The following is a 25,744-nucleotide window of genomic DNA, read 5'->3' as shown; positions in this document are numbered from 1 at the left end:
TCACTCTTATTTTAGCTCTCTGGTAAATTGAACCTTTCCAGAGGACAGTAAGAGAAGTAGGGATGTGCAAATGGCAATGTAGTTCAAGCTGAAAATTGGATTCCATGCTGCATTTCATATGAATCATGTTTAGAGGTGTGAAGCAAATATGTCAGGTGAACAGAAGAGATTGCATTAACCCTTTGGTGACCGAATTCTGTAGTTCCTATATAGGCCCGTAGGCCTATTTTGAACTCTTGTCGAAAGTTGTGGTTGTTGAACTAAGGATAACCATTGTATTAAGAAAGCTCAACATACTCAATCTTGGGGTTCAGGGAGGGGGAGGGTGGGGAAAGAGATATCGTTCAGTACATTCCTGTGATTGGTCAGTGTATAGAAATTGACCGATAACACTCATTTTGCCAAATTTTCCCATCATTTTGGGCTATTTCAACCGTGTCATTTTGATTGAATATGAAATAAACCTTGTATTAATTTTATAGCTGTTTTGCATGAGAGAAAAAGCTTTGGATTGTTTTCCTTTTTACAATCTGATTATTGTTGCCTTTCTCTATTGCAATTAGCTTTTCTAACTTGCAGATTTTTTGTTGGATGCTTATGTATGCAGGAAGGTTTCTAAATGATTGTAATCTTTCATTCATTATTATGGTAGATCTATACTTGTATTCGATACAATGAAATAAACATTAACCAGTAGTCTATTTTTCTGCTTTTCTTTTTGTCTCATGCAGACGGTTCGAGAGATAAAAGAGCTGAAAAGGAAAAGTCAAATGGTTTTTGCACAGAATGGAATTGATTTTTCTCAAATCGTCGATATCAACCTGGATGAAGATCCGGGGGAGACGTTGCTGGAAGATGAGGTACAGGAATCCCCTCATGCCAAGGAATATCAAGCTCAAATTGAAGGTCAGTCTTTCAAAATAGCTACTTTGCCTGTATAGAGGCATTAGAGCGCAGTGAAATTTGGGTATATAATGACCACCCAAGTGAGTAAAAAAAGGTTGTCTTCAAGGAAAGTTTTCCATCATTGCAGAGTTTTATGCAAAACAGGAAACAAAAAAAAACAACAACATTGGTTTCATTATTTCAATAAAAGAGGGGGCATAGAAGATGGCAGATTGCAGGGAAAAGATGGTTCCCCTTAGAAAAGCAAAAGTGTGTTTAAAAATTGGACAAGCATACAAATGTAAACTGTTGTCACTTAAAAAAGCGACACCAGTACTCCCATTAAAATGGGTGGCACAATTCGCAATTTTAGTCCAAATAGTGGGCTCTTCCCCCTCTGCTCACCCCCCTCAAAAGAAAACACACACACACATACACGCAAACAGCAATGGGTTGGAATGTACAGATGATCTTTACAGAAAATTAGCTGGAAGATATGACTATCAATACAAATTTTCCATATGTCCATCATAGATAAAATTGAATATACATTATATATTTTTTCAGTATTTTCAACCAAATGATACTGATATGTGACTTGTAAGAGACTCATCTAAAGAAATAACAAGGGGGATCATCACATCAGTGTGTCTTTATCGTCATAATTCATTCTCCTATTAAGAACACAGATTCAAAGAAAACAGAGTATTCCAAATCTTGTCCACTTTATATCATATTTACAAAAGTACACACTGACATCTTTCAAGGTTCCTCCTCCTTAATGCACTTTGTTTGTGTGTCTATATTTTGTGCATAAGAGGGGGGAAACTGTAACGATAAGAGACGGAGGGACGAGAGCGTTACGATGACAGCCATTAGAAAGTGGTCTTTAGCAGAGCTCATTCCAATAATGGATGATGTCTTCTTGGATGCCAGGGAGGCACTTTTCCGGGGAGCTTCGTTTCGCAACGAATCCATCTTCCCCGTGTCAATCTCGGTTGCAATTTAGCTTGGGGTTTGGTGGAGTATTGATGAGAATGCTTTTATACTCTATTTTGATTGCTTTGGGGGGATATGAAGATGTAGGCCATACTTTGCTATGAAATGTGCAGTGTCCTGATTGAGCAAAATAAAACTGAATGTGGGTAATGTGCGAGTCCATGGATATAGATTTAAGATTTAAGAGTAAATCAAAAATGAAACAACAACATCAAAAAGGGCATTATTGAACTGATGTGATATCAAAGGTAATCAGCAATGTGGGAGAATAATTTCAATGTCAATAATAGTAGTAATAGAAATAGTTATAATAAAATAGTAATAGTAATAGCAACAGTAATAGTAATAGTTACAGTAATAATAATAGTAATAGTAATAGCAAAAGTAATAGTAATTCTAACAGTAGGCCTAATATTAATAGTAATAGCAAAAGTAATAGTTATTCTAATAGTATAGGCCTAATATTAATAGTAATAGCAATAGTAATAGCAAAAATAGTAATAGTAATAGTAGTGGTAATAGTAATAGCAATAGTAATAACAATAGTAATAGTAAAAGTAATAGTAACAGTAACAATATCTTATAGTAATACTACTAAAAATCGTAATAGTGGACCATGACAAAGTCTTCACTTGTCACACACAAAAAAATCTTCTCTACTGTCATTTGATGTGCAGCAATGTTCAAGCAGTATCCGTTTTATTGTTGCTTTTAAGAGCATCAATATCTCTCTTCATGCAGTATGAAGATGGGGGAGGCAGGCTCATATACAGAGATTAACGTCTGCTGCTGCTTGGTCGGAATTAAAGCAATGGGGGTTACTTTTTTTAAGGTTAAGATGAGTAGTAGTAGCTAAAGGATATTTGACACAAAAGTGATAAGCAATGGTCTCATATTTTCTAAATTCCATGAAAATGTCAGTGCGGGACATCATTTGGTATTCTGTTTTTATCTGCTTTTTAGCAAAGTAATTCATATTATCGTATAAAAATTTATCAACCCTTAGAGTCTAGTCTACACAATGCTTTGATAGTTTCTGCACTTGGCTATCTGCATAGAGTTTGCACGAGGATCGCACTTACAAAAAAAAAATCCCACTTAGGTATGAGACTAAAGTATATTGCACATGGCTACTGTATTTCAGTAGCTATCATAGCCGTACACAGACTTTTTTTCCTGGGGCGAGACTTGTTAATATTTTTTTTCAAGGAAAACTAAAGGGAAGGAGCGAAGCGACTGATCTTTTCATTGGGGAACTTTGCATTTTTTAATTGTGAAATTTAAGGATTTTCTGCACACTTTCTGTGAATTTTGTGATTTTTTAAAGTAAAAAATGTAAGTTTTCAAAATTTCTGAAGGGGGGGGGGGTGGCAACTGCCCCACTGCCCCATGTTGACTATTTACAAATAGAGTGGGTGGGGAAGAGATTCTAGGTTATTCTTTGCAAATATCAAGACCTTTAACGGATGCTGCCTACGAGATTCTGGTTTGAGTGCCATGTTATTAGCATGGAGACTTCTGTTAGCAAGTAATGGCCTCCCAGCCAAATAAATCGTTGCTGAATCTGTCGCTTGTCTTTCCCCGTTTTCTTCATCTAATTTACATAGATATGATGGAGGGCTTGAGCCCAGGGTACTTGTGGGATATTTACAGTGTGTCGTTGCATAGAATCTAATCCAATACAATGTTTTTCTATGAATAATAGAAAAAGGTCCTTTGAGTAAAATAGAAACTGCAAAGTACTTCAACTGTAATAAACAGAGCATGATGCTTCCATCGTAATTATAAAACCCTGATTAATTTAGATTTTAGATGGAGGAGGGGTTTAAAAATATAGGCAATAAAATTTGAATCAACTTAAAAGTTTTTTTTTTTAATCTGTGGAGAGAAAGATAAAAGACAATTTCAATTTATATTCTTGAAGTTCTTGATTGTGGAAAGCTGTAGTGCATTTTAAAGACAAGTTTGTTAAAATCCCATTCCATACCATTATATTTCATGTTAAGTATCAAAAGGGCAGTCCAGTTTGCTATGCAAAAATTAATATACTTGTTACGGAAAGTTTGCTCTTGACAACCAGACAACTTGCCAGAGGTTTGTCATACAAAGCAACAAGAAATGTTTTCAAACTGGATTCCTATTTCATTTTTCAGGTTGTATACATTGAATTTCAGGTTAGCTGGTCCTCTGAAGAGAAACTTCCATTTATTTTAATGCCAGTTTACCATGTTATTCAAATTCATGAATGTTCACTTTCCTGGGAATGAGTAATGAGGATGTCGTGAATGAACTAGAATAGTTAGGATCCAGGTTCTGATGAGACTAATTTTGTGAAAAGCCTCTGGCTATTTTGTTAGAATCTCGAGAACAAGCTTTGTATGAAAGAATCACTCAAACATTTTAGCAAAGAAGCCCAAGTACATAATAATATTATTTAATCTGTTATAATTACTTGTTGCTATGTCAGACAGTCCTCTGATATGCTTTCAGGGCTTGTAAACAACCTTTTATTACAAAAAGTACGATGAATTGTTACGATTCTGAAAGTGATTGAAGTTTATGGATGTGCCTTTTCTATGAACCTACTTGTAGTAATATAAAAACCTTTGTTGTAAAAGTATGCTTGAAATTCGAATATTTTAGTATTAAACTAGTCCAATTTGATGACACATTTTCATGAGTTCTTTTTCTTTCCATTTTCAAAATACATTTTTGATCTGTAGTGTTGAAGGATGAGCTGTTCAATGCAAAGAAGGATATAGGTTATGCGATAGACGAGAGAGACATTGCACAAGAAAATCTTGCTGCCGCTTATAGCCAGATAGCACAACTCAAAGAGCAGGTGAGAAGAAGATTAATTCTTATTATTTTCATTCATTTTAAGTCAAAGGAACTTCTTGCCAGGCAGCGACTTAACCACCAGGCTATTAGCAGTAGATGACAGGTTGGAATCCCACTGGTTCCAATTTTTTTCTGACTTATGATTTTCATCACAGATCGTGCATGCGATCTTAGACACATATGAGTAATGCCGAAAATTTGTTTACAAATTATAATTTCTCCTATGAAAGCCTCAGTCTTTATTTACTATCAAAGGAACTTGTTGGCCAAATAGGTTTTGGGAACCACTCGTCATTGATTTGTATGTGCGCGTTTGTGTACAAAGTGAATGGAGATAGGGAACCGATGAGTATGACTGAATAAAGTGCTGCCATACACGAGAACCAGAATGAGAATTGCACTCGTCTGTAATGGGAATGGCTTGTTATGAGGGTTGGTAGAAGCTTAAATCGTCTTTACACATTGTTTCAGGGATCCAGAGTATTCAATATTTTGTCCCTCTGATGTTAATAATTCCTTGTACATGTATCTCTAACTCAAAATGTAAAAAAAAATGAGGACAGCCAAGGAAAAGCTGTGATATAAAAATGTAGCAATGATGGCAAACTCATATTCTACAAACAGATCCTAATTCCTATGGAGAACTCTTACTGTAGACAGAAGAAGGTTGCTATATATTTCACTCTAATATCGAGGTTTTTCCTAGCTGTCCTAAGAAAAAAATGATGATTTTGTGTTCTTTTATAATTTCAGATGAAACTGGAGAATGTCTCGCACGAGAAAACCAAGAAGGCCTTACAAGAAAGGGATAATATCATTAATCAACTCAAAAGAGGTCAGTATTATTCATTTGATTATTCTTTCATACTTTCATCCGCAATATTTCTTCTCGTAGCACCTTCAACATTTCAATTTAGACCTGGTTATTCAGATAATTAAGCTTCCCAGTAAAAGTAACTCTCACCCCTGTTTATTATTTTCCCATTTCATTTCTTGACTGTACCATAAGTATCAACGTGTGGGTGCCGGCGCACTACAACTGTTCATACTGTGCTTATAATTATTTTGATCAATGTAAGTCCATATTTTGAATTCCATGAAGTTGTTAGCTAGATGCATGTATGATACTCGTGTCAACCCTAACAATGTACATTTCTTTCATTGCCAGCTAGTTTAATTAAGCAATTTATATTTTAAGTCAGTTGACATTTGATGCATACTTGATGTACAGATTAAACAGATTAAAACCTTTGTGACTTCTGTTGCAAGCCCTCATGTAGACCCCATATAATTGAGCAGATTCAATGGGCTTTATTAGAGGAATGAATTGATAAACTTTTGCTGACAAAATGAATTTTGTGATCTAATTAGTTGCAAGATATGTTTGGGGGGGGGGGCTGAAATCTATTTTTAAAAATGCACATATGAACAAATTACATAATGTTCCAATCCAAGTGTCAACGGTATGTAATCGAAGTATGGCGATGAAAGATTTGGTCAGAGAGGGATGAATCAAATGCTTGATATTTATTACCGAATGTACCGTGAAGCTCGCTTCACTCTTCTCCTTCTTTGCCATGGAAACCTTCAGAAGTTGTATGTTACCACTCATGCATTCATGCCAGGGGTATTTTATGTCGTTTTAATTCATGTGATGTCTGTAATAAATAAAGCATTTATGGCGTGTGCTTGTAAAGTGTTCGATTGGTTGTTTATATTCTTGTGGCATGTGTGGAGATGAATCTCGTGACTCAGCACGTCTTACCAATTAGAGATGATTGGCTTTACTGTTATACTTTCTCGGGGCAGGGTGGGGGGGGGGAGGTGAAGTGGGGGTGGCATAGGGCACATAATTATTCATTTTCACTTCAACCAACCTCATAGTTGTGAATCTAGGATATTTTGAAGGGGGGGGGGGGGTTACAGAGATGCTCCTTCTCCTTTCAGCCATGGTGATACTAAAATTCAGTTATGAAACTAGAATTTTTCAAAAGGGGGATGCTATACTTGGACATATTCTTTATTCCATTGAGTAATCTTTGATGATATTGGTGGATCCAGCCAGATCTTGATGATGATGATGATCATGGTAGTGGTGGCTGGTGATGATGATGATGATGATGGTGATGGCGGTAGTCGTGATGATGATGATAATCATGATGGTGACTGTGGTGATGATGATGATTATGATGATGGTTGATGGCAATAGTTGTGGTGATGATGATAATGATAATCATGATGGTGACAGTGGTGATGATGATGTTTATGATGCTGGTGATGGCGATGGCAGTAGTGGTGGTGATGATGAGATGATGATGGTGGTGATGGCAGTAGTGGTGGTGATGATGATTATGATGATTATGATGATGGTGATGGCAGTAGTGGTGGTGATGATGAGATGATGATGATGATGGTGGTGACGGTGGTAGTGGTGGTGATGATGATGATGATGGTGGTGGAAGTGGTGATGATGATGATGATGATTATATTGATAATGATAATGATGATGGTGGAAGTGGTAGTGGTGGTGGTGGTGGTGATGATGATGATGATGATGATCATGATCATTACAATGGTGATGGTGGTGTTGGTGTTGATGGTGGTGGTGATGATGATGATGATGATGATGATGGTTGTGATGATGATATAGTGATGACAATGTTGATGCTTCTGCTGCTACTGCTGCAGATAAATGAGGATGGTGATTATGATGGTGACGACAACAATAATGATGGTGATAAAGATATAATGACAAGGATATTAGTGATGATGGTGATGATTATGCTAATTTAACCATTCCTTTATTATACTTTCATCCTTATACAGTATCAACCTTGGTATACAATGAATTCAACGAGGTTCAGAGCCTATATGAGAAGGAATCCGCCATGAGGGAACAAGCTGAAAAGATGGCATCAGAAGTAAGAAAGATATTCTCTTGATAATTTCATGAAATCATTAGAATATAGTTAGGAGTTTGGAAACACAGTAGTTCTTGTATAGCCTACATGTATATCACATTATGAATAACATCTCTATGCGCTTCCAAAGGACTTGGACATTATTACCCCGGCTGTAGCTCAAGCAGCCTTCCAGCGCTCAGTGCATTTCAAGGAATAAATTCCTGCCAGGTACCCATTCACCTCACCTGGGTTGAGTGCAGCACAATGTGGAAAAATATCTTGCTGAAGGAAACTACGCCATGGCTGGAATTTGAACCCACGACCCTCTGTTTCAAAGTCCGGAGACTAATCCACTGGGCCAAATTGGAACATCTGAGCATGCATCAGATTAATTGATTGAATTTATGATATATCTGCCATAGTGGTTAAGAATGGATTGCTTGTTGAACTGCTCACTTGGGTAAGCTTTTTTGGAGGTGGGTTCAGTTCGTTGAAAAAAAATTATCATCAACAAAAACGGTCAACCATGGAAGTAGAATGTGTCGACATTGAAAAAGTGACACCCCCAGTGGTTTTCATCTACAAAAGATTTTGACTTATACTTATTTTTGGATGTACACTTCTTAGGAAGGGGGTGGGGGTAAATTTTTCCATTTTTATGGCCGTGAAGTGGTATATGTATTTTCTTTTAATATGTTGCGTGAAGTCATCAAATAAAATGTTGAAGTTAATTAAACTTGAAATACTTATTACAGTTTTTCTTAATAGATAAATGAATGAATAGTACTATATTATATGTTATATTTGATATTTTTTACTTGTCAGTATTATGCAAAGAATAAGGAAGCCGAGGCGTACAAACGTCAGAGTGCGATGTTAGTAAGTGATGCCATCAGCGGAGATGATAAACTCATTCAAAGCATGACAGAAATGGAGAAACTCACAAAGGAACTCGAAGAGGAGAAAGAGAGACATAGATTAGAGGTATAGTATTTCTATCAAATGGTTTGTAGGAAGTTTATTTTATTTTATTTTATTTTACTCCATAATGATTGTGTTGGTAACCACTTGACTTGGCCTGATACCACTTGATCCATTTCACACTCTTTTGATAATACCACAATGTACCCATTTTGGCCTCACTGTCATTTGGTCTAGTGTGAGTGCGTATGCGTCCCTATGGAACATGCATCCGTGGGGGGGGGGGGGGGGTACTCGACCAAAAAAGTAGTAGGTATGTGCCGCGGGCGAGACAAAAAAACGGGGGCCTTGGAGTGGGCTTATTGTAAAAAGGAGGGTCCTCGGAACGGGCTTCGAAACTACAAATGTTTGTGAAAATGGGGGTCCTTGGAACGGGTCGCCTGCGTTTGAGTGCGTATGCATCCCTATGGAACGTGCATGCAGCTAGCCCGGCGGCACGGGTGCCTCGTGCGCTAGCGCAGAGGCGATGGTTGGACAGCGCTCAGCGGCCGCTTTTCACCAAAATTGCGACTCATTGTAGCAGATCAATGCAGCCGGAGTGGCGTAAAGGAAAATATGCAAGCTTTGGAGTGGATTTCTTTCTTTTTTCTCGATAAGAAGAAAATGCTATGCTTTGGAGCGGCTTTCTTTGTTCTTTTTCTCAATAAGACAAAAATGCTATGCCTTAGAACGGAAATTTTAGTGTAAAAATGAGGGTCCCCTCCGCGGCACATACCCACTATGCGTTTGAGTGCGTATGCATCCCTATGGAACGTGCATGCAGCTAGCCCGGCGGCACGGGCGCCTCGTGCGCTAGCGCAGAGGCGATGGTTGGACAGCGCTCAGCGGCCGCTTTTCACCAGAATTGCGACTCATTGTAGCAGATCAATGCAGCCGGAGTGGCGTAAAGGAAAATATGCAAGCTTTGGAGTGGATTTCTTTCTTTTTTCTCGATAAGAAGAAAATGCTATGCTTTGGAGCGGCTTTCTTTGTTCTTTTTCTCAATAAGACAAAAATGCTATGCCTTGGAACGGAAATTTGAGTGTGAAAATGGGGGTCCCCTCCGCGGCACATACCCACTATTCATTATTTACTGAGTGCCCCCCCCTGGGACATGCATGCAGCTAGCCCAGCGGCACGGGCGCCGGGTGCGCTAGCGCAGAGGCGATGGTCAGACAGCGGTCTGCGGCCACTTTTCACCAAATTGCGGCTCATTGCGCAGATCAATCATGTCAATGCGACCGGAACGGCGTAACAGAAAATATGCAAAGCTTTGGAGCGGATTTCTTCTTTTTTCTCAATAAGAAGAAAATGCTATGCTTTGGAGCGGCTTTCTTTTTTCTTTTTCTCAATAAGACAAAAAACAGAAACTTGGAACAGAAATTTGAGTGTAAAAATGAGGGTCCCCTCCGCGGCACATACCCACTATGCATTATATACTGAGTGCCCCCCCCCCCCCCGGATACCCCCTTTGCCAATTTGGTTAGAAAGTAATGTTTTGGAATTTGGGTACTACCCTAGCTCCCCTTAAATAACAAATGAAATAGTTGTTCACCTTCTAGGATGAGAAAACAATAACAGCTATAAAAAAAAAAAGGAAATAAAAATTTCACTTTTTTCCTAAAATTCATTATCTAACTCTATGCCAGTGTTGGAAATACTGATAAATTTGAGAATTTTTCTTGAAAATTTTCAAAAACTATATCTGAACAACAAAATTTCAATAGCTATCCACTTTCTAGGTTGGGTAGACTATAACAGCTAAAGAAAAAAAATGTAAATCTCATTTTTTTTCTATAAAATTATGAATGAATTATGTTAGACAAATCAAGGTTTGAGTCATTCCCCTATAGATATGCAGGTGTATTAACAGATAATGTTAATAATAACAATAACGGTATATTTACCCAGGGTAGCCACTTCAGTTGCCACTGTTCTCCTACTATTATTATTATTACCCCGGCTAAGCTAGGCTACCGATTCAGGTGCACACAGCTTTTCGATGAATTACTACCTGCCGGTACCCATTTACCTCACCTGGGTCGAGTGCAGCACACTGTGGATGAATTCCTTGTTGAAGAAAATTACGCCATGGCTGGGATTTGAACCCACAACCCTCTGTTTCAAAGTCCGGAGACTAATCCACTGGGCCACGACGCTTTTTTTTTAATTTGACCACAGGTGAAGAGATTAAAGGACGAGCTGGAACTCTCAGAAAGCCGGGAGAAGATGGAAATGCTCGAGAACAAGCTGAGCATCGCAAAGGAAGAGAACGAATCCCTGGAGAAGAGAGTGGATGAACTCGATGTCAAGAACAAGGAACTGGCCTACGAACTGAAAGAAGCGCTTAGTAAACCCAGTCTTCCGAACATCCCACCGCCTCCCCCACCTCCACCAGTGCCACAACCCCCTAGGAACCCTCTAGAGTGAGTGCAACAACCTTAAATATATATGCAAGTTGTAACAATTTCAAGACAAGTTCGAACAGAATCCGATAGAGTTACCACCCAAGTGTTTGTATGAAAGAATAATATGTTCCACATGGCTCTGGAAGAAAATATGTAACAGTTGAGAAATGAGTGAAATATGCAGGTATTCCATAAAACGTTGAAACGTATTTCCAAGCAATATTGATACACTGTCCGGCTAATGCTTTTATGTGTTAGTGATTTTCATAGTTATCGGTTTTCAGCTAAGATTTCATGATTTAAATTAAGTCTAGATCTATGGTGATATGGTGACAAAAATTAACTATGATTTCGAGGACTTTCTCAAAAAATAATAGTTTGCTGCAACTACATTCGTAGAAAGTTGGTCAGTTTGTTTAGAATTTTGTGAAAAGCCACAAGGTGACACCCGCTCAAAGAGACTGTAATTACCTAAAACAAACTAGGTTATCATTAAAAAAAGGGGGTGGGTATGAAATATCTGCCCCTGGATTTGTCCTTGATCAGGAGTAGAACTTAAATTGTACAAGAATATATTTCATTTACTCTGCCATTTAATAAATAAACGGTAGTTTTACCTGGTTACATTGTCACTATACTCAATGACCGAAGGAAGAGCGTTCATAGAAAGATTGAAGAGGCAGGGCCCCAATATGTTTCCCTGTGGGACTCCAGGTTTTAGACATTATGCTTACCTGCCTCATCATGTAAAACATGATAGTTGTTGAAAAAGTCGAATTAAACTAGGAACCAATCTATTTAGTTGCTGTCAGTCAAAGTGATGGCAGGTATATTTTAGTATTCATTGTTGTCATCATCACTGTTGTCGTGGTTATGTTTGATTCTGTTTGTTTTATTAGAATGCTGCAGAAGATCATTAAAAGGAAAAATCACAATAAAAAGTCGGAAGATGGCAGTAAGTATTCCATTTCCACAACTGTTACACAAGGAGTGCACTTGCCTTGCTTGTTTTTCATTTACATAACACTATTTATTAAAAGAACAAGGGCACTTAGGTACAATGTAGGCTGGTGACCCTGTTCATCTCACACTTCACTTACTCGTAAATTAGCCGGCGATAGAACATGAACCATGTTGGCTTCAAAATACTGGAATGATTTGCCACTTGGAATTGGACGTACCGTCTCCATCACTTGAAATTTTCAGAAAAAGCGTTAAAAACCCAGCTATTTTGTAGTTTAGAATAATAAGATATATATCATTCCATTTAATTAATTTATTGTATGCTCTGTGGGCCTTATGGGAAAAGTGCATTATATAATAACTAATAAGCAGTGATAATTATAATTAATGTACTATTTTGAGCAGTTAGGGAGAGGCACCTGTCCTTTTTACCCTTCTGTTGACAAAACAATGTCAAAAAGCGTTAAAAACCCAGCTATTTTGTAGTTTAGAATAATAAGATATATATCATTCCATTTAATTAATTTATTGTATGCTCTGTGGGCCTTATGGGAAAAGTGCATTATACAATAACTAATAAGCAGTGATAATTATAATTAATGTACTATTTTGAGCAGTTAGGGAGAGGCACCTGTCCTTTTTACCCTTCTGTTGACAAAACAATGTCAAAAAGCGTTAAAAACCCAGCTATTTTGTAGTTTAGAATAATAAGATATATATCATTCCATTTAATTAATTTATTGTATGCTCTGTGGGCCTAATGGGAAAAGTGCAGTATACAATCACTAATAAGCATTGATAATTATAATTAATGTACTATTTTGAGCAGTTAGGGATAGGCACCTGTCCTTTTTACCCTTCTGTTGACAAAACAATGTCAATGGCTCCTGGTATCAAACTGCACTCTTTATATTTACTAACAAATTTAATCTAATTTTCTTCCTTTTCTGAAGGACAATTGGACTGCTATCAGAAGCAATTTGAGACGGCGATGCAGGACATGATAACGAGGATCAAGAAGGGTCAGATCGTTCTGAAACCGGTCACCAAACCTGAGGCTAGTGAGGGTAGGCCATCAAGAGGACCAGCTTCAAAACAATCTATGAAGCGAGCACAGGCAGTACAAGAACTGGATAATATACTGGTGAGTGATGATGGCAAGAGGCTGATTGCAGCTTAGTCCGGGGGGGGGGGGGGGGGTGTTTCATAAAGAGTTAAAAGTTACTTTAGAGTCATGCTTATGCAGATGCGCACATGATATGTAACGCGCTATCCTATTGATTAATATGCAGTGGTGCGCATCCTCGTCGCAGGAATTGACCAATGCGGTGATGCCAACCATACTGCACACTTGGAATTTAAGTGCAACTGGGAATCTTTGTGAAACACCCCCTGTTTTCTAGATTTCCAGGTGGTGTTTTACAGTTAAGTGTGCCTTTGATGATCCGTGCTTAACTATTTACATGTACATGATACTTAACATGCGATCTCACTGATGAATATGCAGTTACCTGGGCATGCAGCTCTGACCAATGCAATTATTTTGTGTCATGTAACACACGCACTGGGAACTTAAATTCAAGTGTAAGGCACACTCAAAACCTTGTGAAAATTTATGAATTATTTACACTTAAGCAACTGACGAATTATGAAGTAAAGATTGATTGAAACAAATAATGTTTTTCTTTTGCAGGTTGGTCTGAAGAATAGGAACAGAAACAGACCAAGACCTCTACCCAAGGGGTCTAAGGAGACGGAACAAACCGACGAGTTTGCGAAAATAATGGCACAGAGGAAGGAACGATCAAAGCAGCCGCCTCCAACAAGTAAGTATTATCATCCTCATTAAGTTTTATGTTCATGTTATTCTCGTATGGTAGATGCTTTAGTGTGCTGTTCATGCTTCTAATACAGCATATTTATCAATACATTTAAGTGGAAGGGGAACAATGTTTTAATATTGGTGCCAGGATTGCATCAATGTGTTTTGTTGAGATGGATGGAGGGAAAGGGGGGAGGGGGTTACAACCGAATCTATATTCCCATTTTTTTTCGGGGGGGGGGGTGAGGGGGTTAGGGTGAGTGCCTAGTCCCTAATCCCATCCAGGTAGTATAATGTATTTGTAAAGTAATTTCAGTGTGTTCTTGTTGGTCAGATAATATTCATGTTAACAAAAACATTTTATCCATCCATTAAATGCAATGCTTGTGAAGTATTTGGTTTAGGCCGATTTCACGGTTTTAGACCATGGGTTATTAATTAATCTAGTCGAACTGGAATAATTCAAATCATGGATTTAGATTGCACTTTGCCAAAAGTATATGTTACAATCATTATTTGACCATTTTTTGCTTTTGTCAAATCTACACAAGCCTGGTATAATCAAACCATCTTTAATGAATGTTGGCTAGTGAGTGTATTTTAACATCTGTGTTATCCACTATATGTGTTATTTTTTTTTTTTCATAATGCAAATAATGTAAATATGTGCAAATTTTTGGATTTGAAGATAAATCCCCATATAGGACTAAATCAAAAGGTGTTTGTTTCAAATCCCATGCCATCTTTGGCAAGCCACTGATATACATTTGCCATTATCTAAATGACCACGTATGGTAAGATACATCGTAATATTCAAATCTTCGAAAAATTTGAACAGACAGCTTACAACTTTTTTTTAGATAAACCTTGAAATCGCGGAAAGAAACTTAGTTTTTGTACATTCTCGAAAAGGAGCTCCTGTCTTTAACTGATTTTTTGACTGTGTATTGTAGGAGGTATATCCCCCACCTTTTTTACAATAATTGTTTTTTTTAATGTTTTAATTTCTTAAGATTGTACAACTACAATGTCATTAAATGCATCGCTATGTTTAAGTGGCCTCAATGTTTTGTTGGTATTCAATAAATCATCATCACTTCTTCAAAAAGAAATTTGATCATCTATATTGCCAATGTGACGGACTATATAGATGAAGAACAGACACAGTGAATTGCATAAAACAACAATTGTTTGTTTCCCAAACAGGTGCGAGACCATCCCCTCAACCCACAGCTCACCCACGCTCTACCCCAAGGTAGAAACGTGTTTCAAATTATATGTGAACGCATCATCTAGTTGCTTGTCATGCATAAAATAGAAGTGTCAGTTGGGAATGTATTGTAATTCTTTTCTAGTGCTTGCATGATTAATATGCTTTATGTATTAAACCTTGTAGATTCTTCTTATGCTGAATTCTGGGGAAATAATATGAAATTATTTTATAAATTTTTTTCTATCAATCCCAAGACTTATATCCATCCTATTAATTACGATTGTTGAATTTAATTGTACAAATGTTAAAAATTTCAACATAAGTGTTGCAAGGGTTAAAGTAAAGCAAGCTTTCTCGATATGGAAAGCCAACATTACGGTCGTTATCATTGCTGCGTGCTTACTCCATTTTCTCTATGCAAACTTTGATTACATCATTTTTTTCCCCAGATCTCATCTTTTGGTACTTTGCTGTATTTTCCACCATCCTTGGCTGGTCTCCCTAATTTGAATTGGAATTAAAGCTTTAAAAAAATATGAATCAGAAATGAAATAGAAAAAAAAGGGCACTTTTTCCCAGAATCAAGCCCCCTCCAAAGTTCATTGCTGTTTCCTCTCTTGATCTGTAACTGTCATGTTGATTGACTTTGGCAAGCAGTGCTTTGACCATCAGCTCTGAAAATTCTTTCACCTCCCCCCCCCCTCTCTATCAACAATTCCTTCAGACTTTGTCTATAATCTTTCTCATCCATTTTTAGAGTGTTTGGCCTTTTTATTCAAATGTGCTGCCTCTTCCTCAGTGTTGAATAACACCTTTAATGCATGGATGTCTTTCGGTGCTTGCTGTCATCATCAGCTTTAATTCTCTTTGCTAGATGCAATGCCATTTCTTCAATATTTTGTATCGCTTATCTGTTACATGTAGCTTGTAACCAGTGGCGGACCGAGACCCGGAGGAGACAAAGCATTGGAGGGGCACAGCATTGTTCACAAACAATACAGTGCCCCTCCAATCATTGTCTCCTTCGGGTCACAGTCCGCCACTGCTTGTAACGTTAGATACAGGTCTAATGCGTTGCTAGTCCTATCCATCATAATACAGTTCTTTATACCTATATTATTCTGATTAACTTTTATAAACTTTTTTTCAGTGGACATACACTTTGTTCTAGTATTTTGACTTTCATGTATGAAAGTAGTGTGTGTGTTATTGTGTTAAGTCTTTTCTACAAATTTGCAAAAAATAAGATCCTACAAACATTTCAAATCTCTTGATATGATAGGAACCTGTGATTTTTGTCTTTTAAGTGAATTATGTGAAATGTTTTTGTATGTTCAGATCAATTAGCACCCGGCCCATTGTCTGTGCATGATGCATTTTGAAACATATTGCATGAATCTATCCATGGTATATGTTTGATGTATGCATTTTGTGGTAAAAACAGTGAAATGCTTTATTTAATCGGTTCCGTGAAAAGAGGATCGGGGCAATAGAAGCGAAAGCAGGTTTAACCCTAAAAAGACTTGGGGGGCTGATTCAGCCCCCCCCTCAACATTTTTCGCGATAAATCTGTAACGCGAAAAGCTGGCGCTGCGCTGTTCCATGACTTTTTTCTTTCAAGTTTTGCGCAACTTTTGAGACCAAATTTGCGACACCCGGGTACGTGGTTCCGAAATTACGCAACATTTTGTAAGTGCATGTCGACCCGAAATTGCTCAAAAACGTGAATTTGTGTACAAATCCAATGCAAATTGTGTTTTTAGCCAAAATTCATAAATGTATCATTATTTTCAATTTTACTAATCAAACTTAATTAATTTCATCTTGTTTATGGTCAGAATAAAGTAGCGGACAATTTCCATTGAAAAAACAATAAAAAACAAAAAGTCGAAAAACAAAGAAATACATAAGAAATTTTAAAAACAATAAAATACATAAGAAAAGAATTTTGATATTGAATTTTTTTAAAAGTACATTTGATCAGAATCCTTCAAAGAGTCTTTGAATAAAAAATTAGCAGTTTAGAGGCCTTATTTAGTTAATTAGAGCAAATCTTTGATTTTACGCATAAATTAGCATAATTAATGAATTATGAGATTTTTTGGAAAATTTGATCCTACAGTCTTGGAGATTATGCCATGGGTAATGCACGTGCCAATTTTCGTCGCGATCGCGCGGTCGACGGCCGAGATCATAGGGGGGGGGCTGAATCAGCCCCCCCCCCAGTCTTCTTAGGCATCAAAATAGCCCAGTCTATTTAGGGTTAAACTGTCTTTATCGATATATATATTCACTATCCTTCACATTCCTGCCTAGCTCCGTTTCTCTTTTTCATCTGCATTTTCTATAAAATTATGAATACTGTTCGAAAGCAAATACATTTAGCTCTGAAACCTCAGAAATGAAAGATGGCAAGATTCATATTCTAGCCGGGGGGGGGGGCCACTTACATTGACGATTGGATACCATGCGCGACCAAAAAAACACGTAAAAAGGGTGTCTTTTTCAAGATAGGGCACGTTACGTACGTAACGAAATAAAGGTGTCAAAAACAATAAAATAATGAAAGAGGGTATCTATTTCGCTAGGAAAGCTACGTGTTTAGGGTCAAATTTGCGAGGATATAAAAAAGACTAAAATGTTTTATAAAGGATGCACTTTTTGCCCCGACAGTCAACACTACGTGTTTAGAGTGCGATTTGCGCGAGGTGTAGGTAAAGGTAAAACTGACGTATGATGACATATAACAATTAAAATATCGCTGTACTTGTTTAGGGGTTCAATTCAGGGAATACTTGCCAAGGGAATCGTTTTGTTTCCAATACTTGTTAAGGGTAGGGTTTCACATGCCAATACTTGTTAAGGGGTGCATTTTCAGAATACGGAAAATACTTGTTTAGGGTGCTTTTTGAGACCCCATGGTCGTGCATGATATCCACTCTTCAATGGAAGTGCCCCCCCCCCCCCCCGGCTTCTAGCCCTTGTAGAAAATGTGTACTGTGGACTCAGCATTATAAGATGAATAATCACTGAAAACAATTTCAAAACTGAATATGCAATACATTTATGTACATCTTCTCAAAAAGTCAAATTTTGCCTAAATCAAACGGATTTGTATGGTCCAAGTGAGTTCATTTTTATTCTTTACCTTGCATTGGGGAAAATATGTACAAATTTACATTTATGCTCTTTCAGTTTGGGGCCTCGTCTTACAATTTATCCGATTAATCACAACCATGGAAAGTCAGCAACGTCTACATGTAAAATGCATGTTTGTTCAAAATATTTTGTAGATATTAGGTGTATATCATGCATCCATTGTTTAATTGAAAATTCAGTGTGGTTCTCTTTGTTAACAGAGGACAATATGTGCAAATTTCCTGGAGAAAAAAATTATGACATTGATGTATTTCCATATATTTTAGGTTGATTGGATCAATCGTAATTTTTGGTATGAGGCTAAATGGAATAATTTTTCTTGTCAAATGATTGATATTCTGTGTAATTCTTTGTAATTTATTATAAATCGATTTGATTTACAGGTCATTAACCTGCAGTACTAGTCTAGACAGTGGTATTCTACCCCATAGGACCGTCACCAACGTGCCTCCTGTTATTCCGAAGAGATCCCCTCTCACCACCACAACCAGCGACCCAACACCCCCTCCTCCCGAACCCATCTACAGCACGGTACATCATGACGACAGTCCACCGTCGACGCCTTCCTCCACGCTCTCCTCAATCATCTCCTCGTCCTCCCAAGAGATCGAGATCCAGAACAACCCGGCTTTCATCCACGATAGCGGCGACGAGCGATACGCCTCCGCGGACTTCACCCCACCACCCCCGACAGCAAATCCCTCTGCCTTGCAACAGAATGGCTCCAAGTTTACCATCGCCACCGACTTTGGAGAATCGGGCGACTACTCCCTGGTCGAGGAGAGGCAGGACAAGCCAGTGCCATCGCCAAGGCGACAACCGTCGATCCCCAAGCACGAGCCGGAGCCTTATTACAGCGAGGTCAACAACCTTTAGAGTGTGAGCTGAACTTGTCATGTGATCGGTCAGGTGACTGCTGCTGAATTTCCTATCATTTGTGTTTTTAATCTCTGATAAAGCCATGTTCCTTTAGATGCGGTTTTCACGGGGCAATCAGCGAAAGGAAAAACGAATAGAGCAAGCAAGCCCTAGATAAACCAGTCAGCATACAGAAAGAACATGTAACCAAAATATTTTTAGTATGAGATCTAGTTGGGAATTTACTAATGTTTGAGTGATTGGCAATGGCTTCAGCGCCTACATGTACAGTATTTGCCGTTGATATGCCCCGTGAAAACCGCACTTGCAGATGTTTTTGTAATATCTCTATTACCTCTTTTTGAAGGTAAGCCTATATGTATATAATAAAAATAAAGAGTATCATGTTTTAAAATGGTGCATTTTTATGTAGTTGTACTAGAAAAGAGAGCTCTTTGGGCCTAATATATATATATATACAGTGTATTTATGTATATTTTCTTGCAATGTATAGACTTGTTATCCTAACATTCTAAAGAAAAATTAGGTTATTATACTAGCCTTTTTATAAATTCTTGCTAATTATTGCCTAACTTATATGATTGTGATATGTTCATTAGATTTGTGACTTTTATTGTTAAGGGAGAAAGAGATTTCATGGTAGCAAAATGTATTCAGAATACGTTTTCACAAAGAAATAGATTGATTGTACTTAACCAGTAGTTTTGATTGTCACATCGGATATTGTTTTATTCACCATTTATAATTCAGAAATTTGTAATTCTACACTAATATTCCTTGCTTTTTAGTGGGCCAAAAGCTGAATAACCAATTGCCTTTGATGCTTAACATATGCTTTTGTCGACTATAAACGACACTGGGGAATTCTTTTTTTTTTTTTTGGGGGGGGGGTGGTTTTGGATGTTATTATTCATTAATTCTTAATTTTTTAACAGTCCCTTATAAAGATCAAAGTGGTGTGTGAAATGTGAAATTAAAAATGGTCTTTCATTGTGGAAGCTGAAATTTAATTCTCATCCATTCACAGTGCAGTGATAAAGTCTATATATTGATTTGTGCAATACAATAGATCCTATCAACTTCATTTCAGCTTCATTTGTAGTTATATCCTGAGAAATTAATTAGTGATAGTTATTTGGCAGTCAATGTAATTAATTGCATACCTTGAATTTCTTTTAGTAAGTTTAATACACTCTGACGAAATGGAAGGAGAGGGGCAAACAAGTTTTGGAGGTAAAACTTTTCGCCCACAAGGTATGAATGTTACTCTATTTAAACATTGAAATGATCATGTTGGCTGGAAGGATTATGTAGGATTTGTTGAAAGATTTGATTTTTTAATTATGTGAAATGGGATAAACTTACATTTTTACTTGCTCTATTGCGAAGTTACGCATGATTTCACATCTTAATAGCACCAGGGGGCCCGTAACACAAAGCTAATAGCAATGATCGTAGAACATTTTTGTACGATTGATTGCATTGACTAGTACAATGTCCAATCAAGCGTATGATTAATCGCTAACCTTGTGTTACGGGACCCCGATCGCTAATTGTCTAAGTTGCTTTGCATTTGTCAAAATTAAGATCTATTGGCCCGTTTTCTGAAGTCGGGTTTAACTTGGACCATGGTCTAACTCTGTGCTAAAAGTATGGGAAGCCAAACGTTTGAAAATTTTGTTTACAGTGAATGCTTCACATGTTTACTGTGCTCTTTACTAATTCTTTAAAGAGAAATGCCAGTAGTTGCAGTAAACACTGATTTCATGTGAAAGTCTGTAAACCAGGCTTAATTGTCAGTATATCATCGAGGATCTAGATCTGGTACAGTTACATAAACTGAACTTTGTGAAATCATAAAATCTAAGCTGAAATACGATCACACTGAAGATCTTCAACACAGATAGGCACACGTGGGACAGTGTATTATTATTGCTGGAATAAAGACCCGACGGAAGTGACCGAATCCGCGCTTATTTTGCTTATTTCTCAGCAATTACACAATTTCTTCCAGAATCCTTTGGCACATATTTTTTATTCATACAAACAGACACTTGGGTGGTCATTATATTAGATTCTGTAAAAATTCATTTTGAGATCGTTACCAGAACTGGAATTTACCTTTAATGGTGAAGACAATTGTCATTCCTTATCCTTCCCAGGCAGTTAATATTGTTTTTGCGAGTCGAATGAGCTGATACATTGAACCTCTACTGTTAGAGATTTATGTAACAGCTGGCTTCCATAGTTAAACCACAACTTAAAACCAGAGTTTAAATTAAACCCGACTTCAGAATACGGTCCTGTGTCAAACAACAAGAAAGTATTTCAAGAGCATTTAACAGCCCCCCCCCCTCATCTCCTAATTTATATCCAGCATATAAGAGAGCATTATAGTCACCAAATCTAAAAAAAAATCAATATATTTAATAATGCAAAGTATATTAGTGTATATATTTATATGTATAAATGACTTTGTAAGATATGTACATGTAAGTAATACAAGCACATTTTGTCTCACGAGGTCGCTTTGTCATTGAATATTGTGTTCGATATGTTGGACCAGTAAAGCACTTATAACAGTAGTACATGCAAAGGAAATTTGGAATCTAGTGTAGGGAACAAATGACATAACAAAGATATTGCATATGAGTAAGATTTTCTTTTTATTGTATTTCACTTTTCATTCATTTATAATCAATCGCATTTTACATGATTTTTTTTTATTTATGTGTAATCGATATGCAAGGAATATGGTTGCTATGAAAAATGCTGCATCACAATTTTATACAAATCCATTGTGTGTAATCGATTGTAACTGGTGATGGCATTGCATTGTGGGTTTTTAGATCCGAACAAACTCAGAGTAAGGGGAAGTTGGTTTTAATAAAGGCAGGGGAAAAAATAGGTCAGCATTCTTTGTGCCAGGGCCAGGGATGTTTGACATCATTTCATATCCCCTTCTAAGAGAAAAATATCATGTTCCAAAGTTTTATATTATATTCTCTGTAACCTTGTCCTCCTTTTATCATTTTTATTAAGACCCTACTTTAATCTTCACTTTGTATTTTTTGTCCCATAAACAGATAATTCTTCTAAATGACAGCAGAAGATTTTACATACTATCATGCCATAACATGGTGATGGTATTTTTAATATGTTGAAATCAAAGCAAGATTACAGGATTATGCTAACTGGTTGCATACAGAAACAGATTTGTATGTTAAATGAATGTGCTTAAATGATGTATATGTGAAATATTGTAGAATTTCATGGGGATTTTGTGTATCTTTTTGAGGGCGCAGGGTTATTTTCAATAAAAAATTGGAAAGGTGTCTTTCATCACCCCCAAATGAGTGTTTTGTGTTTTTTTTTTCTTCGGACGTGGGTGATGTTCGTAAAGTTACACACAACTCGAGCAAGTTCTCAGGTGGTACTATAATAATAGGCATTTATATAGCGCCATCTATCTAGAAATATTCTATTCCGAGGCGCAATGTTATCATTATTATTACCCCAGTTTTAGCTCGAGCTGCCTTTCAGCGCTCATGCATTCAAGGAATTAATCCTGCCGGGTACCCATTCACCTCACCTGGGTTGAGTGCAGCACAATGTGAATAAATTTCTTGCTGAAGGAAATTACGCCATGGCTGGGATTCGAACCCACGACCCTCTGTTTCAAAGTCTGAAGACTAATCCACTGGGCCACAACGCTCCACTATCATTAAGCACTAAGTCATACATATTCTTAATATGAAATAATGATAAAGGGATATGCCTGGAATTTTCCTCTCAATTCAATGGATTCACAATACAGTGCGCCATCTATCGGTTGCAGCGGACAGGCCGAAGTTCACAATGCCTCATGGTAAAAAGGTCAACAATTGTTGCGTGCTAGTGCATATGCATGCGATTATTCAGCGCTGGCCGACATGGCACGACTGGCTGGCATATGATGCTCACTAGGGTCCAGGAGGTGGGTGAAAATTTGCTGCATATTTCTTTGCGTAATCTAGACCGTTACAATCCTTCCTCCCATTTTACGAAATCGTATTCATTTTTGATGCATCACAGTCGGTACACTAGCGCCGTGCGCTGCCCTGCCTGCGTGATGTCGACCCTGAAGTTAGAAATTTGGCCTGTTCGCTGCAACCAATAGATGGCGAGCCATATTGTAAATCCACCGAATTTATAGACTTGAAGTCCTCTCAAAGAGACCGAGGGATAATTTTCAGTAATAAGAGCAAACCATTGATTTAATTAAATTTCAGATAGGCAACTTTTGAGACATTTCAGGTACTTCTAAGCATATTTTCTGAATCCTGCATAAATTAACATATTTATATAAAATGCACAAATAGTAGCAAAGACCTTTGAAGGTCTACTGCTGCTATTTTTTAGCTCTACGGCGGCCGTACGGTGAGTCGAAAACAGCCGTTATATTCATTTTTATTCAAACCCCACTATATGTAGCTGGTGCAAAAAAAAATTAAAAAACGGCTGTTTTTGACTTGCTGTACGGCCGCCGGAGAGCAAATGTGACCGAGATATTAGTAACAGATATAGCAAAAACTGTCTATAGTCTTGTTCAGCGACCCTGATGCACTTTGCAGCCTACAGTAACCTTTGCCTGCATGCGACAAAAATAGTACAAATCATCCATAGTCTTGTTTGGAGACCCTGATGTACTACGCAGTCTACAGTGAACTCTGCCTGCCTGTAGGCATCGGATACAGCAGAAATTATCCATAGTCTTGTTCAGAGACCCTGATGCAGTCTACAATAATCTCTGCATCTTAACAACAGATATCGTGGAAACTATCCATATCCATAGTCTTGTTCAGAGACCCTGATGCAGTCTACAATAATATCTGAATCTTAACAACAGATATCGCGGAAAGTATCCATATCCATAGTCTTGTTCAGAGACCCTGATGCAGTTTACAATAATCTCTGCATCTTAACAACAGATATCGCGGAAACTATCCATATCCATAGTCTTGTTCAGAGACCCTGATGCACTTTGCAGTCTACAGCTGCAAATATAATGTAAGCTGTCCGTAGTCTTGTTCAAAGACCCTGGTACACTCTGTAGTCTACAGTGATCTCTGTCTGTAGGCAAGGTATATAGCGGAAGCTATCTGTAGTCTTGTTGAAAGACCCTGATGCACTTTGCAGTCTACAGTAATCTGCCTAGAAGCGACAGATATAGCAGAAGCTATCCATAGTCTTGTTTGGAGACCCTCGATGCACTTTGAAATCTGCAGTGACTTCAGCCTGCCTGCCTGTAGGCATCGGATGTAGTGGAAGCCATGGGGTGAGAGATAAGGCTTCACAGTTTGTGTTTCTTGCGTTTGATATCCCTGAAGTCTCCTTCCTGCGTGGCCAACATCTGATGGAGACGCTTTACCTTCTCCTTCCTCTCGTCATCCCTGTGGCAGTGAGAGAAAGATTGATGGCATGAATGAATGGAGTATACAAGAATTTAGTTACAACTCGTATTAAAATATCAAGTTGAATGTTCATAAGGCCCCTGTCTTGCAAAGAGTTGCGACTGATCCGATAAACCACAACTATTGTAATCTGGCAACGTCAACATCTAAAACTACAACTTTGTTCAAAACATTTTCTATCAGCAGATAAGTTTATCCATACATAAATCATTTCCTTGACAATTCAGTGTGCTCCTCTTTGTTTACAAAAGGATGTTGTGCAAATATCCTGTAGAAAAGTTATGACTGATGGATTTCTATAAAGTCGAGGTTGACTAGATCAATTGTAACTCTTTGTAAGATGAGCTAAGGTCTTCACCAAATGCATAGTAGAGTAATGAAGTCAAAGATTGACAGAATGAAAGATATATGATATGTTCATTGAAGGGTTAATTGGATAAATATGGGTGGTCCTCTATAAAGCTTGTTTATTATGCACTAATGTGCCAAAATTATTTGGGGTAAACTTATAAACAGCAGAAAAAGTTTTTGGGGTAAACTTATAAACAGTAGAAAAAGTTTTTTGGGTAAACTTATAAACAGCAGAAAAAGTTTTTGGGGTAAACTTATAAACAGCAGAAAAAGTTTTTGGGGTAAACTTATAAATAGCAGAAAAAGTTTTTTTGGGTAAACTTATAAACAGCAGAAAAAGTTTTTGGGGTAAACTTATAAACAGCAGAAAAAGTTTTTGGGGTAAACTTATAAACAGCAGAAAAAGTTTTTGGGGTAAACTTATAAACAGCAGAAAAAGTTTTTGGGGTAAACTTATAAACAGCAGAAAAAAGTTTTTGGGGTAAACTTATAAACAGCAGAAAAAGTTTTTGGGGTAAACTTATAAACAGCAGAAAAAGTTTTTGGGGTAAACTTATAAACAGCAGAAAAAGTTTTTTGGGTAAACTTATAAACAGCTTTTATGACTTATCACCATGTCTTACTAATCACCTCTCCATAGACCCTATCCCCCCAACACTATGGTTTGCTCCTGTAAGCAAGAACAAAAGAAAAACTCTATGGTCCTCTCTTTAATACACCTCATCCCCACTGTCGTCCAATCCGTTACGAGTGGCCTTTTGTAGCTGATCATGAAATCTTTTGAGCCGTTCAAAAATTGACCTCAAGATCTGATAAGATGTGACACCATCATTGCAATTACTCCCCAGTTTTGACCACTGTTTCCATCATGGTGCAAACCTTGACAGTGGGAACTAACTAGGTATTAC

At 37.5% G+C, this 25,744-nt stretch overlaps 2 protein-coding genes across 2 annotated transcripts in view; one reads left to right on the top strand and one right to left on the bottom strand.

Moving 5' to 3' along the window:
* The first annotated feature begins 735 nt into the window (after window positions 1-735).
* LOC129273058 (shootin-1-like) lies at window positions 736-22,385 on the top strand. The gene is made up of 11 exons (XM_054910109.2): window positions 736-906; window positions 4,608-4,726; window positions 5,479-5,560; window positions 7,552-7,646; window positions 8,454-8,612; window positions 10,770-11,014; window positions 11,896-11,951; window positions 12,913-13,103; window positions 13,653-13,785; window positions 14,988-15,036; window positions 18,537-22,385. The coding sequence occupies exons 1-11, from the start codon at window positions 771-773 to the stop codon at window positions 19,027-19,029; spliced, it is 1,758 nt and encodes a 585-aa protein (XP_054766084.2). The 5' UTR covers window positions 736-770; the 3' UTR covers window positions 19,030-22,385.
* Window positions 21,680-25,744, bottom strand: part of LOC129272607 (nucleolar protein 14-like) — a 31,622-nt gene continuing 27,557 nt past the window's right edge. The window contains exon 20 of the mRNA XM_064108048.1: window positions 21,680-24,464. Coding sequence (XP_063964118.1) covers window positions 24,365-24,464 — 100 coding nt within the window. The 3' untranslated portion in view covers window positions 21,680-24,364. The remainder of the gene's footprint in view (window positions 24,465-25,744) is intronic.

This window comes from Lytechinus pictus, chromosome 12, assembly GCF_037042905.1.
Source record: "Lytechinus pictus isolate F3 Inbred chromosome 12, Lp3.0, whole genome shotgun sequence".
Taxonomy (NCBI): Eukaryota; Metazoa; Echinodermata; class Echinoidea; order Temnopleuroida; family Toxopneustidae; genus Lytechinus; species Lytechinus pictus.
This window is presented reverse-complemented; position numbering and strand designations above follow the sequence as displayed.

Coding starts and splice junctions, on each gene's coding strand:
- LOC129273058 (XM_054910109.2), top strand. CDS start 771: ATGGTTTTTGCACAGAATGGAATTGATTTTTCTCAAATCGTCGATATC. Junction 7,647..8,453: donor CTGAAAAGATGGCATCAGAA/GTAAGAAAGATA, acceptor TTTACTTGTCAG/TATTATGCAAAGAATAAGGA. Junction 15,037..18,536: donor CACCCACGCTCTACCCCAAG/GTAGAAACGTGT, acceptor TTTGATTTACAG/GTCATTAACCTGCAGTACTA.